Raw genomic sequence first — 18,944 nt, forward strand, 5'->3', positions numbered from 1 at the left:
ATTATATACTTTTAAAAATAATTTTTTATTTTTTAAAATAAAAAGTTATTTTTAAATCACACTACAAAGTATCATATAAGTTGTAAAACTTTTTATAATTAATAGTCCGGGATATTCCTATTGAAATGGAAAGTTAAAAGGGAGAAATGATATCATTGATTAAAAAATTAAACAAAATTTATGTGAAATTATAATAGGTAATGTCCATGATATATAAGATTAGTTGTAATTGATAAATTAGGTTTATTTATGGGTAAATTTATTTTTCTTAATTTTTATTTTTATTTTTATTTCAATTTTTTGTGGAATTTTTATAGAATATTTTATTAAAATTATAAATTATAAAATGATAAAATTATATCCCTCAATTCCATTATTTTTTTTTATTTTTGAGAATCAAATGAATGCCCAGCAACTTATATCACGAAATAGGTTAAATAAATGGAAAAAATGGCTTACCTTTTAAGTTAAAAATTGGAAGATAGAAGGAGATAGCAAGAGAGGCAGAGGAGAGAGCGCCCCTCTGGAGTCCACATTTGGAGTACGTGAAGATTTTGCCATTTTCGCTTTTGGTAATCTCTTTTTTTTTTTTTCTCAGATTCCAATTTCTGCTCCGTTGATTGAGTTATTTTCTTGATGAATTGGATTTTTATGGGAGGTCTTTTGGGGCTTGGGTTTGAATTTTTGGTTTATTTGGATCTGGGTTGTGTTTTGGTGGTGTATTTCACGGTATTATTTCTGTGAAGATTTGGATTTTTCTTCTGTTTGTTTCCCGAGTAACTGGAGGAAAAGAAATTTGGATAGGTCTTGGACAAATTTCAAGGTATTATTTATGTGAAGATTTGGATTTTTCGTCTGTTTGTTTCCCGAGTAACTGGAGGAAAAGAAAATAAGGAACACGCTAGTAAAACCTTGTTTGTATTTATTTATTTATTTGCTTGGTTCCCGAGCCAAATGCGGGGGAAGGGGAGTAATATTTTTGCCTTCTGGATATAGTTAGAATTTCAATTTTGTGGAATTTGGAAAATATTGCTCTTGCTGTGGAGTTACGTTTTTTTTTTTGGAATTAGGATCTATTTTATTATACAAATCCGATTCGAGATCCATTAATATGTAAGGCTCTCAGCGTCGGGAAAACGAGAGACAGGTAAGGAAAATAAGGGAAAATGTTGAGAATTGCTTGAGAGAGGGGGGAACTCAATGTTCGAGTAATTTTCTGATTTTTTTTTTCTCTCATTCTTTCAAGATCCAAAATGGGGCTAATCGTCAATTCTATGGTTCTTTTCTTTTTCTCCACTAAGTTCCTTTACTTTCTCTTCCCTTGCACCGATTTTATACGTTATATGATAGTTGTTTGATTGTTCCTAAGTAGGTTATTCTAAATCTGCACTTTAATGAACAATATTCCTACCCCTTTGATCTTTACATTAGGTTGTTGTTTGGTATTTGGGAAAAATAGATCCTGGAAGCTATTGAAAATCTTTGGTACTAATATTATTGTAGCACAAGAGCATAGCCTTTTTGTTGATAAAACATCCATTGGCTTCTTCAGAGTGATGGAAAATGGCTGCCTTTTGGGACATGATTTCTTAGGAATAGGCTCAATTTTCCTGCTTTATTTATCCTGACTTATGTATAAATTTCAATTTTATCTTCCCCCAACTTCAATCACAATTATATGCAATCTATTTCAGGAGGGTGGACCCATTTCTCTTGTGGCAGTTTCTGTTTTAAAATTTTACCAAAAAAGGGAAACTACCAACATACTGAATAGCTTTTTAGACTATTTCAGGCTTTTTGCCCATTATCCACCTGTTGTTGTGTGTATGCTTTCCAATGGAGAAGAAACATGCTTTACCTGTTAAAAAATATTGGGGAATAATCTCTAGATGTGGAAATATTTTACCTCAAACTTTTTTTGTGATAGTTAATTATAAGGGCTGTTTTTTTTTTTTTTTTTTTTATCACTTTGTCATATTTTGACATGTTTTGCTAAAAATGTTTTTTCTTTTTCTTTTTTTTCAATATATTTTGTTTTATCCAAGTGGTGTATTATGTAATGTAACCTAAATTGTTGAAAATATAAACCAATAAATGAAGGTATAAATATATAGGATCAAGTTATAAAGATACAATGATACAAAATAGAAAAAGGATGATGCAGTTGATCTTATTTTTACGAAAGGAAGTCGTAAAAATACATATTGAAAAAAAGATTTGAATGGTTGAAATACATATAATAAGATCTAAGTCATTGAATAAAAGTACGAAAGTATAAAATCAAAATGCAAGAATACAAACAATGAAACTAGGGTATAAACAAGAGAAAAAAAGATTTGAATGGTTGAAATATGTATGATAAGATCTAAGTCATTGAATAAAGGTACTAAAGAATAATACCATAAGATTTTCCACCTATCATCCCTTTCTTTTTAAAGTGTTGCCATCAAAAGTTTAATTCCTCATCTAAAGAATGATTCAAATTATTCAAAAGTTTAAGTCCAAAAGGCCCCTTGATGGAAAGAAAGTTTTCCCATTATAAATTGACCCATTTATAACTCAATCAATTTGTTACTTGTTTGACTTATATAAATTTAATTAATTTTAAATATTTCAAAATTTAAAATTTTTAAATATTTTAAAATTATAAATATTATGAAATTTTAAAAAAATTTAAATGACTAAGTGCCAATTTTTTTGTATTTTAAAATTAGAAAATAATAATAATTTTTTATATAAGTTATAAGAACTTTTAGAGGTTTATATTAAAAAAGTAATAGTTTTAAAAAAGTATATGTATCAACCTCAAATTTCAAAATTTTTTGTAATAATTTTTAAAGATATAAGGTAAGGTAAATTTATACTTTTGTATATAGGGTTATACCTTTTATATAAAATTTATTATTTTCATTTTTATTTTATAAACAAAAAAATAGGAAGTGTATTCAAATTAACATTAAATAAAATTTTATATATTTTATTATGAAAATTGAAAATATTTTATAATTAATTGTAAATTTAAATTTAACTTCCTTTTTATATGATAAACATACTATAATAAAATCAATTAGAATAAAAAAATAAACTTGAGAATTAAAAACAAGTAAATAATATTTTAAATTCTTTTTTTATTTTATTTTATTATTTTGATAAGACAAATGACGTCATCTTTATTATTGTTTTTTTTTTAAATAAAAACTTCGGCACATGTCAATCACCATATCACATTATTTTTCCTTTTTTATTTTTCCCCACCTTTATAATATCTCTATCTTCTTTTTGTTTTTTGTTTTTTTTTTTAAATATGTTAGCTTTATAAAATCTTTTTAATTTCATTTTTTTAAATATTTCATTTTTTTATATTTATTAATTTTAATTATTTATGTATATTTATACATAAAATAATAATATATAATAAATAATTAATGAGAATAAATTTAATATAAAAATAAATTCATAATGAACAAATTTAGAGGTTTAGGACATTAGCTTTTCTATATTTTTGTTAAATAATATGAAACCTATTCTAGAAAAAGATTAGGAATATTTAAAAGAATTTTGTTTTGTACCCAAATTTGAAAATTATGAAAATTCCAAATACTTACAAGTTTGTGTATATTAAAAATTTGAAAATACTTATAACTTTGTACACTTTTCACAATTCGATTTTAAATCAAAATTATTGAAAAAAAAAAGAGAATAATACCAAAATATAATCTTGATTCTTGAAACTACTTGGGGTGTAATAAAGAGTTAGGATTTTAAGTCCAAATTTTAATTTTGTTCACACTTAGGATTAGAATGTCTCATTTGGTATTTTATTTAGACTAATTTTTTAGAGAGCATACTTGTTAGCCAATTCTGAATTTTTAAGCATGTTTATTGTATTTTGTTTCATCTTATTCATACCTTACCCTTTCGTTACTTCATGATCTAAGATGTGCATATGTTGCATCTATTGTGAGGCCTTATTTATGATTTTATATTTTATTATTGTTATATGTGAACTAACCCTCGTTGATTTTATGCAATAGAAATATTAGTAATTCATTTCTATAAATTATCGAATGTGTTAGTCTCATTGTGTGTTTTTATCTATTTCTTTTCTAATATTATTTGTCATTAATTTTATCATTTACTCATTTTCATTTTAGAAAACCCTAGAAATCCCGTTCAAGTATCCTTGCTTGACAAATGTCTCTTTTATCATATACTAAAAACATATAAGTTGTAGAATTGTGGATATGATTATTTATTGTGGTCATATTCAAGTTTTCAACCTATATGTTTTGTATATAATTGGTAGAATTGTCTGCAAATGATGCTTGAATTGTCCGTTTGGACAGTTTGGAAATACATAATATCTATGAAATCACACACCTATGCTTTAACATATTGATAAGTTTTGACGGTGATTCCCCTTGTTCTCTGGGTGCATATTTGGAAAAGGTGACATATTGTTAGCGGCTTAGTTAAGCTAGCTAATAGTATGTTTATACCTTAGCCAATTCGTGTACTTGGAGAACTATGGGGAAATGCTGCCGAAATTTTATCAAAATGAAACTAAGCATGTTAGTGATTGATTCGTAGGGATTATGTATTTCCAAATGGGATAGGAACCACTACCAAATATAGGAATTTGAGATGATAAAAAGCATATCACATTCATTATAAGTTGATAAGAAGATTCATTGTTATGTGATTGAAGGGTTTAATTTGCGGAAGTACGAGAAAAATGGCAATAGATAAGAGTTGGATGCAGAAGTCAAGAGTAAGTAGTGAATATCATAAAGGGGTTTTGGAGTTCTTAGACTTTGCCTTTAGCAATGCACCTGGAAAAGAAATGCTCCCATGTCCTTGCATTCGTTGTAATAATTGTCTTATGCAGAAGCGAGAAATCATGTATGACCATTTGTTGGACAATGGGATAGCTAGAAATTATGTGCGATGGTTGATGCATAGGGAATATGAGTTTTGCGAACCTACAAATACTAGTACTAATGAGTCTGATATGCATGATGAGATGCAAGAAATGTTAAATGATGCATTTGGAATGCCAATGCCAAATGAGGAATCTGAAAGAAGTCCACATGTGCATGAGGAGTTTGAAAAACCAAATGAGGATGCAAACAAATTTTACAATTTGTTAAGAGAAGTAGAGCAGGAACTATATCCAGGGTGTAAAAAATTCACAAAGTTGTCTTTTATCATAAGATTATTTCATATGAAGTGTCTTAATGGATGGAGCAATAAGTCATTCACAATGTTGCTTGAATTGTTGAAGAAGACATTCCCTGAGGGTGAGACATTGCCAAGCAATTATTATGAAGCAAAAAAAATACTTCGTGACCTTGGCCTTCATTATATCAAGATTGATGCATGCCCCTCAGATTGCATGTTGTATTCAAAAGAGCATGCAAATGTAAATGAGTGTGTTGTTTGTGGTGTCTCTAGATGGAAATCAAGTGATGATCATTCTACATATGAGTTCACTAATTCAGCAAAGAAAAAGAAAATTCCTGCTAAGGTCTTGCGTTATTTTCCCTTAAAACCAAGGCTTCAAAGGTTATATATGTCATCTAAGACAGCTGATGCGACTCATGGTAGCTTAGCTTTAAAGGCGTATCAACAAAATTTATACCTTAAATACTATTACTAAAGTAGCCAAACTACTATAGCATAGTGGTTCTAGGATCGTTCACTGGGAAGGGTTTTCGCAAACACAAGTGATATTCAAATTAGGAAAATAGGTGATTTTCTTATGGATGTTAGCTTTAAAAGAAGATGAAATTTTTTTAGAAAGATTTAAACTAATCTAAGCTAACATTAAAGACTAAAATAAAAGGGTGTAAAAACAAGTTTCTCAAAGATAGGATAGCTATGCTCTGGCTCTTATGCAAATTGGAAATCTCAGGATAGGCTCCTCGCGTTGGGGTTGCAACTATGGTGATGCTTGCTTCCCGAACCGGTATGGATTTAGCAAATCAAGTTTTAATCCTTTAAAATGGCAAAACAGATGGTAGTGAATTTCATCAATGGTTATTCACCTTAGACTTCCTTTGAATGGCTCGTAAGAGATAACTAATGGTCTAAAGCCAAAAGCTTACCAAATATTGGCAACTCAAAGTCATTCCAGGTGATAAACTCACCTTTCAATGGCCATTGAAATTGGTTCTAACAGATTAATGCAAAACTTGGAATTGAAAACCTCACCTTCTAATAGCTCGTAGGAGATAACTAATGGATAGAAATCCAAAAGCTTATCAAGTATTGGCCGTTGGAAGTTGTCCAAAGGAAATAAAAACCAAACTTTGCATCAATGAACCGTTAATGAAAAACGACTACCTTACCTTCCAAGTGCGAGAAATTTCCATGGGATTGCATCCAAGCCATCACATAACATCCATACTTTGAGAAACTAAAAGTTTTAGCCAATCATCCTTTGAGGAAAAGCCCTCAGAGGCTGTTTGGCTACTAAGAAAATAGAAATGGAGAAGAATAGGAGAAGAGAGAAAAACAGAGCTTTATATATTCCTAAGTTAATGTACAGAGGATCGATCCCCCTAATCATCCCCTTTTTTTGTTGGAGGTGTTGTGCACCTCTATATATAGCAAAATTTACAAGATAAAGCTTTATGTCGGCTGAATACAAGGTTACAAAAGGAATTTACATGAGAAAATATCAAGCTAAAAATATTTGGGAAGTCGGTGGTGCGTGCGTGGAGAAACAGAGGATTCAAAGGAATTTCGCAATGTAAAAGGCACATTGCGAAATTTTCGCAAGGTGAATTACTCATGATGCGAAGTGCCATATTTTCGCATCATGAGTTAATTCACCTTGCGAAATGGCAAAATTTCGCACCATGAAGAAAATCTCCTTGCGAAATTTTCGCAATGTGAAATTCACCTTGCGAAATTGGTCATTTGGCATGATGCAGTTGCCTTCCGAAGGCCATATCTTCCTCATTTCAGCTCCAAATCATACACGGTTTGAAGCGTTGGATTCTTGACTTCCTAAGCTTTCAAATGGTATATAGCATGTAGAAAATGGACTTCGGGAAGTGCTCCAAAAGTGTGAAAGAAGACTGCAGCTGTTTTCTTCACTCTGTTTTCCTCTTCTCCATTGCTTGTGCTCGTTTTTCCACTTGAAATTCAAGCCTGTAATCATCCAAAATCCTTGCTTAACTCGCCCAAATAGCTCCTCCATCAATTGGCATGCTTGAATTGGTTCATAAGCTGATAAAAACATGTAAACTTGCCACAAAATGGTTAAAACCAATTACTAAGGACCTTAATGAATTAATTGGGTTAAATGAATATGATTACTACTCAAAGGTGCTTAAAACCATTATTATTAGGTCTACAAAATAGCACTTTTTGGTAGTAATCAACAGCTTCTCACATGAAATGACATGTTGATGGTCGCATGGAAGGTGAAATGATGAGGCATCCAGTGGACTCTTTGGCTTGGAAAAACTTCGATAACGTACACCCTTCATTTGCATTAGAACCTCGAAATGTTAGGCTCGGTTTAGCAAGTGATGGGTTCAATCCTTTTGGGAATATGTCAATTTCATACAGCATGTGGCCTGTGGTTCTTATTCCATATAACTTACCACCTTGGATGTGTATGAAACAGACATTCTTCATGTTGTCACTACTTATTCCTAGTCCAACTGCACCTGGGAATGATATTGACATATACTTACAACCATTGATAGATGAGTTGAATGACTTATGGGACGTTGGAGTTCAAACATATGATGCTTCAACAAAACAAAATTTTTGTATGCGTGCAGCTATATTATGGACCATCAATGATTTTCCTGCATATGCAAATCTTTCAGGTTGGAGTACTAAAGGGAAATTTGCTTGTCCTATTTGTAATAAGGATTGTTCTTCATTTCGATTACAAAACGGACGAAAATGTTGTTACATGGGTCATCGTCGATTTTTGCCGATTGATCATAGATTTCGACGTGATAAAAAGTCCTTTGATGGAAATGAAGAGCATAGAGCAGCACCTAAACAATTGTCTGGGGAAGATGTTCTACATCAATTAGATGGAATGGAACATATTACTTTAGGGAAGACATCAAAAAATAAGATGTCAGCAAAAAGAAAAAGAGAACATGTTGAACTTGAGCACAATTGGAAAAAAAAAACATTTTTTTCCAATTGCCATATTGGAAAACCCTCATTTTGCGTCACAATTTGGATGTAATGCATATTGAAAAGAATATATGTGGCAGTATAGTTGGCACCTTGTTGAGTATCGATGGTAAATCGAAGGATAACTTCAATAGTCGTCTTGACTTGCAAGCTATGGGTATCAGAGATCAACTTCACCCAATACAAAGAGGGAATAGGGTTATATTGCCTGCTGCATGCTATTCACTAACTTCAAATGAAAAAAAAGAATTCTGTAAATTTTTGAAAGAAGTAAAGGTTCCAGATGGTTATGCTTCTAACATCTCTCGGCGTGTACAAGTGAATGAAAGAAAGATATTTGGGTTGAAGTCTCATGATTGTCATGTTCTCATGCAACAACTCCTTCCACTTGCAATTCGAGGAGTTTTACAGAAAAATGTTTGTGCTGTTATAGTTGAACTATGTAGTTTCTTCAAACAGTTGTGTTCTAAAGTGTTAAAGACTGATCAATTAGAGTACCTTGAGAATGACATAATAGTCACACTTTGCAAATTAGAAAGAATATTTCCTCCATCATTCTTTGATGTTATGGTGCATTTACCTATTCATCTTGCAAGTGAGGCAAAGGTCGCTGGACCAGTGCAATATCGATGGATGTATCCTATCGAGCAGTATGTTCTCATTCAATTAATCTTATGTATATTAGGTTTCGTATAGTTCATGAAACAAATCTATCATGTTGTGGAATGACAGGTATTTACGTACATTAAAGTCTTATGTCCGTAATAAGAGTCGTCCAGAAGGTTCTATTGCAGAGGGGTACATAGTAGAAGAATGTACAACCTTTTGTTCAAGATATTTGCATGATGTTGAAATGAAGCATGACCGTGAAGAAAGAAATTATGTCATTGAAAATAACATAACAAATGGTGGAGGGTTAACCATTTTCAAATGCATGGGACGTACAATAGGAAAGTCAACATCTCGTGTTCTTAGCACAGAAGAATGGTCCTAAGCACATTTATATGTGTTGACTAATTGTGAGGAAGTGACGTAATTTATTGAGTAAGACACTTATTTGAATAAAACTTTATATTAATTCTCATACAAAAATTTAATTTTGGTCTTTGTGAGCATTATAATTAATTTTTTCTTTTTTATCAGAGAGCATAAGCAATCTATAAGGGTTAAGCCTCGTATTCGTGCACGAGATGTAGATTTGATTCACACCAGAGAATTCATTAGTTGGTTTGAAGAACATGTAAGTTCATTCACTACATAAATTGTTCTATTATCTAATACACATGTATGTATTAACATCTTATATTTGAATCTATAGATTATACAAATGCGACATGAAGGACCAATTTCTGAACACATACTATCATTGTCTCGTGGACCAAGTACATCAGTTACATGTTATAGAGGATACATCATTAATGGGTTCAGATTTCACACAAAAGAAAGAGAAAAGGGAAAAAAAACTCAAAATAGTGGAGTTGTTGTGACCGCAGAGGTGTCAAGCTTTGCAAGTGCAAGAGATAATAACCCAATTCCTGGTCATATTTCTTACTATGGTGTGCTAACTGATGTAATTGAGTTACATTACCTTGGTGGAAATAGAGTTTTTTTTATTAAAGTGTGATTGGTGGGATGTAATCAATAGTGGAAGGGGAATAAAGAAGGATGAATATGGGTTCACGTGTTTGAATTTTGAACGTACCATATGCACAGATGAACCATTTGTGCTTGCATCTCAAGCAAAACAAGTCTTCTATGTTCAAAATTCAAATGAGGAAAATTGGCACACCGTTGTAGAGATACAAACTCGAGGGGTTTATGATATGAATCAGAAAGTATCTACTAATGATCCAGAGCCATATCAATAGCTTATAACACTTCATAGTCAACGTGATGTGCATGAGTTGGTCGAGAATGATTTAATCAATTGGGATAGAAATGATATTGCAGGAGAAACTATCCAAACGGATGTTCTACTATCACGACAAGAAAACATTGTTGAAAGAGATAATGAATTCATTCATGATGATGATATAGATGATGTGTAGCTAATAATACTGGTAAGTACATAAATATATACTTACCAGATATACAAATTGTAATTTATTTCATATTATTTATGTAACTTATTTTGTAGTACTTTTTCTAATTTACTTTATTATGTAGGAAATGTCACATCGAAGAGGAAGAGTACAAATAGTGTCTCCAGAAGATGAGTTGGACAATCTACAACAACTCTTAGACATACAACCTGCTGCAGCTACTACTCCTAATAGTTCTGATCCTTCTGATCCTTCTGATTCTTCAGATCCTTCTGTTGTTGGTATGATTAAGAAGATTATGTTTAACTTTACATATGATAAATGTGTTTACATATGTTTAATTTCTTGAATGATAGGTTTTTAATGTTTAATTTTATATAAGATAAGTAAATTATGTTTCTTTTAATTTCATTATTACTCTTAATAGGTTCATTTTCTAGCAAAAAGAGGACACGTGGCCCAACACGTAACTTAGATTTACTTAGTATGAAACCCGGGGAAAAAAAAACTACACGATTAAATACCAGAGGGCAAGTTGTTTATGATGGAAAAGGGGAAAGATTGTCAAGCTATATGGGAACATTGGTGCGATCTCAACACAATGTACCCATCCAAGTTCAAGATTGGAATCATGTCAGTGAAGATGTGAAGGAAAAGATTTGGGCCTTAGTATTGGTATATGCTAGTTACTATTCAATCTAAATTGTAATGTTATTGTTTAAAAATGATACCTCTTATTTATACATGACATTTTAATGCAATACAGGAAAAATATGAACTAGAAGAAACATGTAAGAGCTACATTCTGCAATGTTGTGGAAATTTGTTTAGAAGCTATAGAAATAAAATGAAGGCCAAGTATTATAACCCTTATAATACAGATGAGGAGAGATTGGCTCATCCACTTTTGGGGTACACCTGAGGCCAAGGTAAAGATAATGATCTTTTCTTGATACTGTATCTTATGATACTCATATTCACATAAAATGATATTTATTAGTTATATCTAACCTAATACTTCATGTATATAACTTTTATTATGTTTCTATTACCTATATAGGTGACTTGCTATTTTTTAATTGATGTAGGATATCTCAGAAAAAAAACAAGGCAAATAGGGCAAAGCAAGTGATAAAGCATATATCGGGATCAAAAAGTTATGCTCAAATTCGATATGAACAGGTTGGAAATTTATTATTAATATGATTTGTTTGTACATAAATAATTCATCATAAATAACTCAATTGTTTTACTTATAAGAATAGGCACAAAAGAATGAGGATCGAAGTGAGCCCAATAGAATTGAGATGTTTGCCCTGACACACACAAGAAAAGATGGGACGCCTGTTGATGATCATTCTAAGGAGATTATGGTAATGAAGTAAATAAATTTTATACACTTGTATTTCAATCATAGCCTCATACTAAATTATTTTAAAAGTCTAACAATTTTTTTTTTTTTATAATTTCAGGATCAATTTCAGCAATTACTATCCCAACCTGAGGGGACATCTTCTTCTACTTCTGCATCATCTGGAGCATCTACATCTGTATCATCTACATCTGTAGCATCTACATTTGTAGCATCTACATATATAGATGAGATATATACTCAAGTCATGGGTCCAGAGAGGCATGGTCGTGTTCGAGGGTATGGATTTGGTCCTACTCCTAGCTCAGTCTTTGGTTCTACTAGTAGAAGGCGATCGGGAGTTATTCTTTCAACACAACTTGAAAACGCCCAAGAGATGCTAATAGCTGTAGAACAAAAGTTTACAACTGCAACTGAAGAACTCTCAAATGTGAAAGATGAACTCTCACATGTGAAAGAAACATTTGAAGAGAAGTTGATAGAAGTTCAAAGGAAGACATGAGAAGAAGTGAAAGAAGAGTTTGAAGAAAAAATGATGGAAATGCAAAGAAAAATGCAAGCACAAATTCAAGAACAGATGATGCAAATGATGCAACAATTTCAGCAAAAGCAGTAGAAATTTGAAGATTTTGCTACATCTTTATATGATAGATTCTCTTAACTTTTTTGAAGATTATGCTACTTATTTATATGATAGATTCTCCTAGTTTTTTTTTGCTTTCTATGACTATTATGTTTGGTTGGTTGGTTGATTTGTTATATTATGTTAGAATGTGAAACTAAATTTGAATCTCTTTGTTTTTTGTTTGTTTGGTTTTTTTTTTTGTTATATTATGTTTTTTTTTTATTTAATGACTTATATTGATATATAAGTTTTTAACTAGCTTGGAATAATTGATTGTAATATATTGAAATTGGTTTAATTGCTTGATTGCATATACAGGTCTAAAATGGGTTTGTTTGGGTTTATAACAGGTTTGGGAAAATTGAATTTATAAAAAATCAATATCCAAATATAACAAATTTTAGTCACGGCCACTAAAAAATTGTGACCATAAGTGTACTTTTAGTCACGCTCAATAATGAACCGTCAGCAAAATTTGGGGGGAGCGGCCATCATACGATTAATTTCAGTCACGGTTAGGACATTGGCCGTGACCATAAGTTCACATTTAGTCACGGTCATTTTTATTAACCGTGACTATAGACATACATTTAGTCACGGTTAGGGGCATTGACCGTGACCATAAGTTCACATTTAGTCACGATCATTTTATTAACCGTGACTATAGACATACATTTAGTCACGGTTAGGGGCATTGACCGTGACCATAAGTTTACATTAATCCATAAGTTTACATTTAGTCACGGTTAATAAAATGATTGTGACTAAATGTGAACTTATGGTCACGGTCAATGACCATAACCGTGACTAAATGTATGTCTATAGTCACGGTTAATAAAATGACCGTGACTAAATGTGAACTTATGGTCACGGTCAATGACCATAACCGTGACTAAATGTATGTCTATAGTCACGGTTAATAAAATGACCGTGACTAAATGTATCTTATGGTCACGGTTTATTACTTGACCGTGACTAAATCAACTTAATAAATAGCAAAGTATTCTGAACTTTTTGGTCACAGTTTTTTATGGCCGTCACAAAAAAAGAAATTATATGGTCACGATCACTTAGGAAGCCGTGACCAATACCTTTAGTTACACCTCATACTGTGACGCTTGGTCACGGTTTCAAAAGACCGCGACAATAAGTTTTGGTCACGGATATATAAGATTTGGTGACGGTTGGCGACCGTCACCAAAAATCCTATTTCTTGTAGATATATATATATATATTCCTATCATTCACGGCATACTCATCTTTTTAAGGAAGTGGACTCCCTGTAATCTGAGTCTTACTGCAATAGTCAGATCCTTCACCTATCACAGTGCACCACAGCACATGATAGAAGGGCAATGATGTTATTTTTTCACAAAAAATACCAAGTAAAGTTGATTTATATATACTTTCTAATGAATAAACTGCAATGCTAATTAGAAGTCTTAAACGACGTCACTACAAGGAAAAAGGTATATGGTGACATTTATAACGAGTCACCATAAACATAGGGTGTCACTACAACATAGCGTCACCTTCTCCACTGACACCATAGAGGGTACCAATTGGTGACGTATTTGGAAGTGACACCAAAGTAGGTAAATGGTGACCCATTCGGAAGTGACACCATATATTTCTAGTGATGATAGGGTGTCGCATTAAATGCATCATCTTTGAGTTATGATGTCATATTAAATGCATCACCTTTGAGTAATGGTGTCACATCGTTGTAAATTATTGTGGAAGATATGATTGCTTTTAGTTATAGATTTTTGTAATGCTTATGAATTAATAAGTAAGATTAACCTATTTATATTTTTTCCATAAATATAACAATCATATTATATTTAACTCATTTTTCTGTAATGTTTCTGGAATAACTCATAATACATTGATTATCTAATAATATTTTTATATCAAATGTTCACAAAAAGATAGTACATCCAACATATCAAACCCATCAAAACTAAAAAAAAAAAAAAAGTGAATATATACCAAAACATGATTTAGAAATGTTAAAGATCCCAAGATTCATGTATACCTCCATTCCATAAGCATAAAACCAGCTAACTATAAAATGACATAAAAGTCCCATCTAAAAATCTAAATTTCTCAGTACTAATTAAAGTAACATTTATGTCTTACAACGTATGACATAAGAGTTGCATTTAAAAACCCAAAATCTTGTTGCCTTCTTCTTTCTTTTTATTCTCCATTCCACCATCCCAAAAGTGTATACCTGCATTTCATAGTTTAATGAGTTTTATAGATTTTTATTGAAGAAAATAAACATGGATCGATGTTATCATAAATGAACAAATCTAAGAACTATTTTTTTTTCTTTTTTTTTTTCAAATAGAAACATTATTCAAAAAACCTATGGAAAAATTCATGTAGTAGCTAAAGGACTCACCATGCATGGTGATCATGATGCATCAACATGATTCATGATTAGTTGTAGCACAAAAGTAGCCCATTCTCCTCTAATTTCATCGAATTCTACTTGAGAATATGTTTTTTTATCACCAAACTGAAATCAAATAAGAAAATAGCATTAAAATGCATAACATTTGGAAGCCTAAAACTATGTACAATTCATTAAATTTGTAATACCTTTGAAGCAATAATTGTAGGATCAAAAATTATCTCTTTTATGAATCTCATAACAAAGTAGCCACATTCGAACCCTCCTTCTTGTCTTGGACACTAATCGATCAATTATAAAATAACATTAGTACTCATATATATAAATGGTGCAAATGCATAAGCTAATGTGTAAAGAAAATTTTTTGGATGTCACCTGCACTAGTTGCCAAGATGGCTCTCTCTTAGATGTTTTCTTTGCAGATATTCGAAGAGCCCTATGTAAATAAGTACAATGGGTACATTTTTAAATTAGGTAAATGTTATATGTTTTAACATATATATAAAAAATAAAAAAAATATGTTTGAGATGAATGTATTTTTTTTAAAAAAGAAAAATAATATTATGAAAAATAATAGGAAGAACTTACATGTTTACGATATCCTTTAAGTCCTCACATGGTTTGTGATGCATAGGGTCAAGATAGTGGACTATCATTTTCCTTGGCTCAATCACTACCAAGACCCAATGAAAGCTAAAACATTAAAAACAAAAGTAGCATCTAATTAGAAATATAAATCAATCATAAAACCTCAAATTAAAGTATAATATTTGTCACTTACTCAGGGTTGTAAGGTATGAAAACATATTTAGCATCTTGGCACTCCATTAAGCGTTTTGACAACAATTGTGCTCTTTTCTCTATTTGAGGAGTACTAAGGCCTGCTCGTGATATTGTAAAAGGATTAACAAATATAAATTGTGACTCCTTTTTGGCAATATGTAGTTGATCATGCATGTGCCTATTATTGTATCAAAACACCAAAAGAAAATTATCATTAGTCATATCCAATTTCGTTCAACATGTGCAACTCATATTAAAAAAATAAAAACAAATGAAGATAAAAGGTGCACACCATAAATAGAAGGAGATGCAGTTTGATGACACCTCTAAAGATGAAATAATGTATTCACAATCCTCTCTAGATATATATGTTTGAAATTTGACACCAAATAGTGAAATGGGGAGTTGTATTGGGTATGTCTTGTCATTACCAAGACAACCATCCACAAATTTCTGAAAATTTTTAATGACCGAATGATTTTGAGGCTTAGATTTTCGAATAATTGGTGTCTTCACTATCTTCTTCTTTCCTTTATCCAACACCTATGAAAAATGAAGGAATGTTAGATATATATATATACTCCTAAACAATAAAATACCAAGTTACAATCAAATTTACTATAGACATAAAATGACATACCTGAGGATGTTCAGTTTCAAGTATGACAAGGCTTGTTGGCCAATCAAGCTCAAAGCCAATAGCATCCCCAACATTGATAATCCCATATGGATTTGGAAATGGGAATCTAGCATCTGGCTTGTGTGCAACATTTATTACAACCAACCTATTCGATCCTTTTTCTTCTATTAGTGTACCAGTTGCAACAACATTTCCTTTTCTTTCCACTGCTAATTTACATTTAATTACCTTCAATACAACAAATAATATCGTTTACATAGGCTTTATATCACTTATATTAATCTTGTGTTATTAGTAAGTAAATGCATACCTTGTGTTTCACTGGTGGTTCTGGTGGTTGGGGCTCTTCTATCATTTTAAACATTGGTTTTTCTGCTACAACTGGTTGTAAAACAAGTTGTTGTCTCATGTTATTACTACCCATATCAGAATGGGGTGTGGGGGGTGACATAACTTGTCTTGTTGCAGCATCTTCCATCTCTTTTCGTACCATTTCCCATATTTCTTCTTTGATTTTTTTCATGTCATCAGATGGTTGATGAAAGTATGAGCTAGGCCTAACCAAACGGTCTTGACCTACCACACGTCCTGGATGATCAGGCTTACCCAATGCCTGACCTAATATGTCATTTGGACCAGGTGGAGGTAACCCAATCTCCTTAGCATTTTCTAGTAATTCATCCTACAACAAAACATATATTAGTAATAATTTGATGAAGATGATTTACATATCAATTAAAGACAACCAATTCAAGGTAGCTAGAAAATGAATTGTTTTAATACAAAGGATAATAGACAAATTGGTGTATAACATAACTACTCATAAAAATGATAGCATTAAGCCTCTTGCCTATTAACACCTAACGATATCATCACAAACCATAGTCACATAGACATACTAACACTATAGGCTCTAAAAGGCATAAATATGCTAACTTACTATCATGTTAATCACTGGCTCTGTAATCTTATTAAACTTTCCTTTCTTCTCACGTGCTTTCTTCCATAAAACACTTCTATCAACCCTACCAATACCCCCTTCTGCTTGTAGCTATAAAAATTTTAACAATAAAACTCATTAGTTCAATATGATCAAGTTAATAAATGACATTTAAAAATTGGAATCATTTTCCTGTAAACAAAATATATACTCCATTTTTTTACTGATATTGATAACTTACTATATCCTGCTCAAAACGTGCATATCCTTTTCTTCCAAGGTAATGATTGTAAATGTGTTTATCTCTTCTCGATTTCTGAACCTTGCGATATTCCTAAAAAATATAGACACAAAATTAGTGGATGGTGAAACTATGTAAATGTAAAAATTGAAGATGTATTAAAAATAATGCTTAACATTAAAATGTTCAGAAAGTCTATCTTTAACAAACTGTCTCCAATGATCCTCTTGTATGAATGGGTAGATAGGAGGTGGCTTTTTCAGCTTTTCTGGGTCATTCTTGAAAGGCAATATATATTTCTTTGTCAACCTGTACTTAAAGGTTCGAAACCTGATGCCCATTAGTAGGAAACAATTCTTTTTGGAATTTTGATTCACATTAAAGCTTGTCTACAAAATAGCAACCCATGTTAGATCATGTTAATGAATGTATACAATAATTATATATGAAAGCTATAGATAGACTTACCGTGATCAAATCCCATAACTTCTCCTTAGTCTCTTTAGGGACTTTCCTCCAACTCTAAACAATTATTGGCACATGGGTTCTAGTTATTGTACCAAGATAACTACTTAGTTCAACTGAATTTTCCCCAATGTGACTACCAAGGCTATTGTATTCAATCTTGAGTTTTATCCCTTTACTTCGATTTTTTGCAATCTCTGGTTTCAATGTACTACCTCTATGCTTTACTTTTGGCATTTCCTCTTCTTCTTGATCCATATTTGTGTGGAAGATATCAAGTAAATGTGCAAACTAGTACTCCACCAACAAACCTGTAAAATGACTCAAAAGCAAGATTAGTATATCCTTGCATATATTTCCTATAATTAAATTGGTCAGTCACAAATATAGTTTTTGAAATTTTCTTTCAAAGTTTGTCTTGTTTTTTGATTTCTTATCAATAATGAAGAATTTATTTGTGAGGATAATAATAAAATAAATTAGTGCATATATAATTTCAATTATTATTTATAGTTTTAATGAAAAAGAAATTTAGGAATGAGAGTTTCAAGTTATGTGAGCATAAAATCAAAACATGATAATAAAAAATAATATAAATCTATTTCCATGGACAACAAAAAAGATAGTTAAATGAAGATTGAAGTGGTACCTTTGAATAACATATGTTTATGATGCATGAAAGAAATTTAGGATGATCAATATATATATATATATATATATCATGAGCAATATATAGAAGCTAAGCTAATGTGCAACTTAAGGAAAATAATAAGTGAAATGCCTTATTATATCTCATGTCAAGGGTACAATATATTATTTAATTATTTTCAATCCATATGCCCTCACAATCTTCTCTCATGTATATTGCCTCTGATTCATCCATAACATCAAATGATTCAACTTCTGGCATTGAACTTATAAAGGGGTGATGTTCCATGCAATTATCAGTGAAGTCATCCAGTCCTTCCATGTTGTTGAAATCTTTTGGAGGAATTGAGAGAACTATTGACAATTTGGGATCAAGTTGGTCTTCAACATAGAAGACTTGCTGGGCTTGTGATGCTAAAATAAATGGATCCGATTTGTGACCAATTTTGGAGAAGTCAACTAATGTGAACCCGAGTTCATCCACTTTTATACCATTCTTGTTGTCAACCCAATCACACTTGAAAATTGGAATTCTGAACATGTTGTAATCAAGATCCCATATCTCCTTAATGACCCCATAAAAGCAAAGTTCA

General features: G+C 31.4%; 1 protein-coding gene and 3 long non-coding RNA genes across 5 annotated transcripts; 2 read left to right on the plus strand and 2 right to left on the minus strand.

The window, feature by feature from the left end:
* The first annotated feature begins 455 nt into the window (after positions 1-455).
* LOC132254064 (uncharacterized) lies at positions 456-10,890 on the plus strand. Its single transcript, XR_009466051.1, has 3 exons — positions 456-572; positions 10,339-10,495; positions 10,642-10,890. It is a non-coding gene; the product is annotated as an uncharacterized LOC132254064 (long non-coding RNA).
* A 224-nt stretch (positions 10,891-11,114) lies between these two features.
* Positions 11,115-12,380, plus strand: LOC100249107 (uncharacterized). The gene is made up of 4 exons (XM_059738041.1): positions 11,115-11,143; positions 11,303-11,396; positions 11,480-11,587; positions 11,687-12,380. Exons 3-4 carry the CDS (start codon positions 11,522-11,524, stop codon positions 12,086-12,088), a joined length of 468 nt encoding a protein of 155 aa, XP_059594024.1. The 5' UTR covers positions 11,115-11,143; positions 11,303-11,396; positions 11,480-11,521; the 3' UTR covers positions 12,089-12,380.
* Positions 12,381-14,182: 1,802 nt separating this feature from the next.
* On the minus strand, positions 14,183-15,076 carry LOC132254042 (uncharacterized). Of its 2 annotated transcripts, XR_009465964.1 has the most exons (4): positions 15,009-15,076; positions 14,822-14,914; positions 14,622-14,738; positions 14,183-14,447 (listed from the first exon to the last, which is right to left on the minus strand). It is a non-coding gene; the product is annotated as an uncharacterized LOC132254042 (long non-coding RNA). The 2 variants fall into 2 exon arrangements; XR_009465963.1 differs by lacking the exon at positions 15,009-15,076 and having other exon boundaries at positions 14,822-14,996.
* Positions 15,077-15,219: 143 nt separating this feature from the next.
* LOC109122270 (uncharacterized) lies at positions 15,220-18,172 on the minus strand. Its single transcript, XR_009465965.1, has 5 exons — positions 17,239-18,172; positions 16,998-17,108; positions 16,058-16,739; positions 15,416-15,960; positions 15,220-15,327 (listed from the first exon to the last, which is right to left on the minus strand). It is a non-coding gene; the product is annotated as an uncharacterized LOC109122270 (long non-coding RNA).
* Between the last annotated feature and the right edge of the window lie 772 nt (positions 18,173-18,944).

The sequence above is a fragment of the Vitis vinifera genome, chromosome 7 (assembly GCF_030704535.1).
Source record: "Vitis vinifera cultivar Pinot Noir 40024 chromosome 7, ASM3070453v1".
NCBI lineage: Eukaryota > Viridiplantae > Streptophyta > Magnoliopsida > Vitales > Vitaceae > Vitis > Vitis vinifera.

Coding starts and splice junctions, on each gene's coding strand:
- LOC100249107 (XM_059738041.1), top strand. CDS start 11,522: ATGTTTGCCCTGACACACACAAGAAAAGATGGGACGCCTGTTGATGAT. Junction 11,588..11,686: donor ATCATTCTAAGGAGATTATG/GTAATGAAGTAA, acceptor TTATAATTTCAG/GATCAATTTCAGCAATTACT.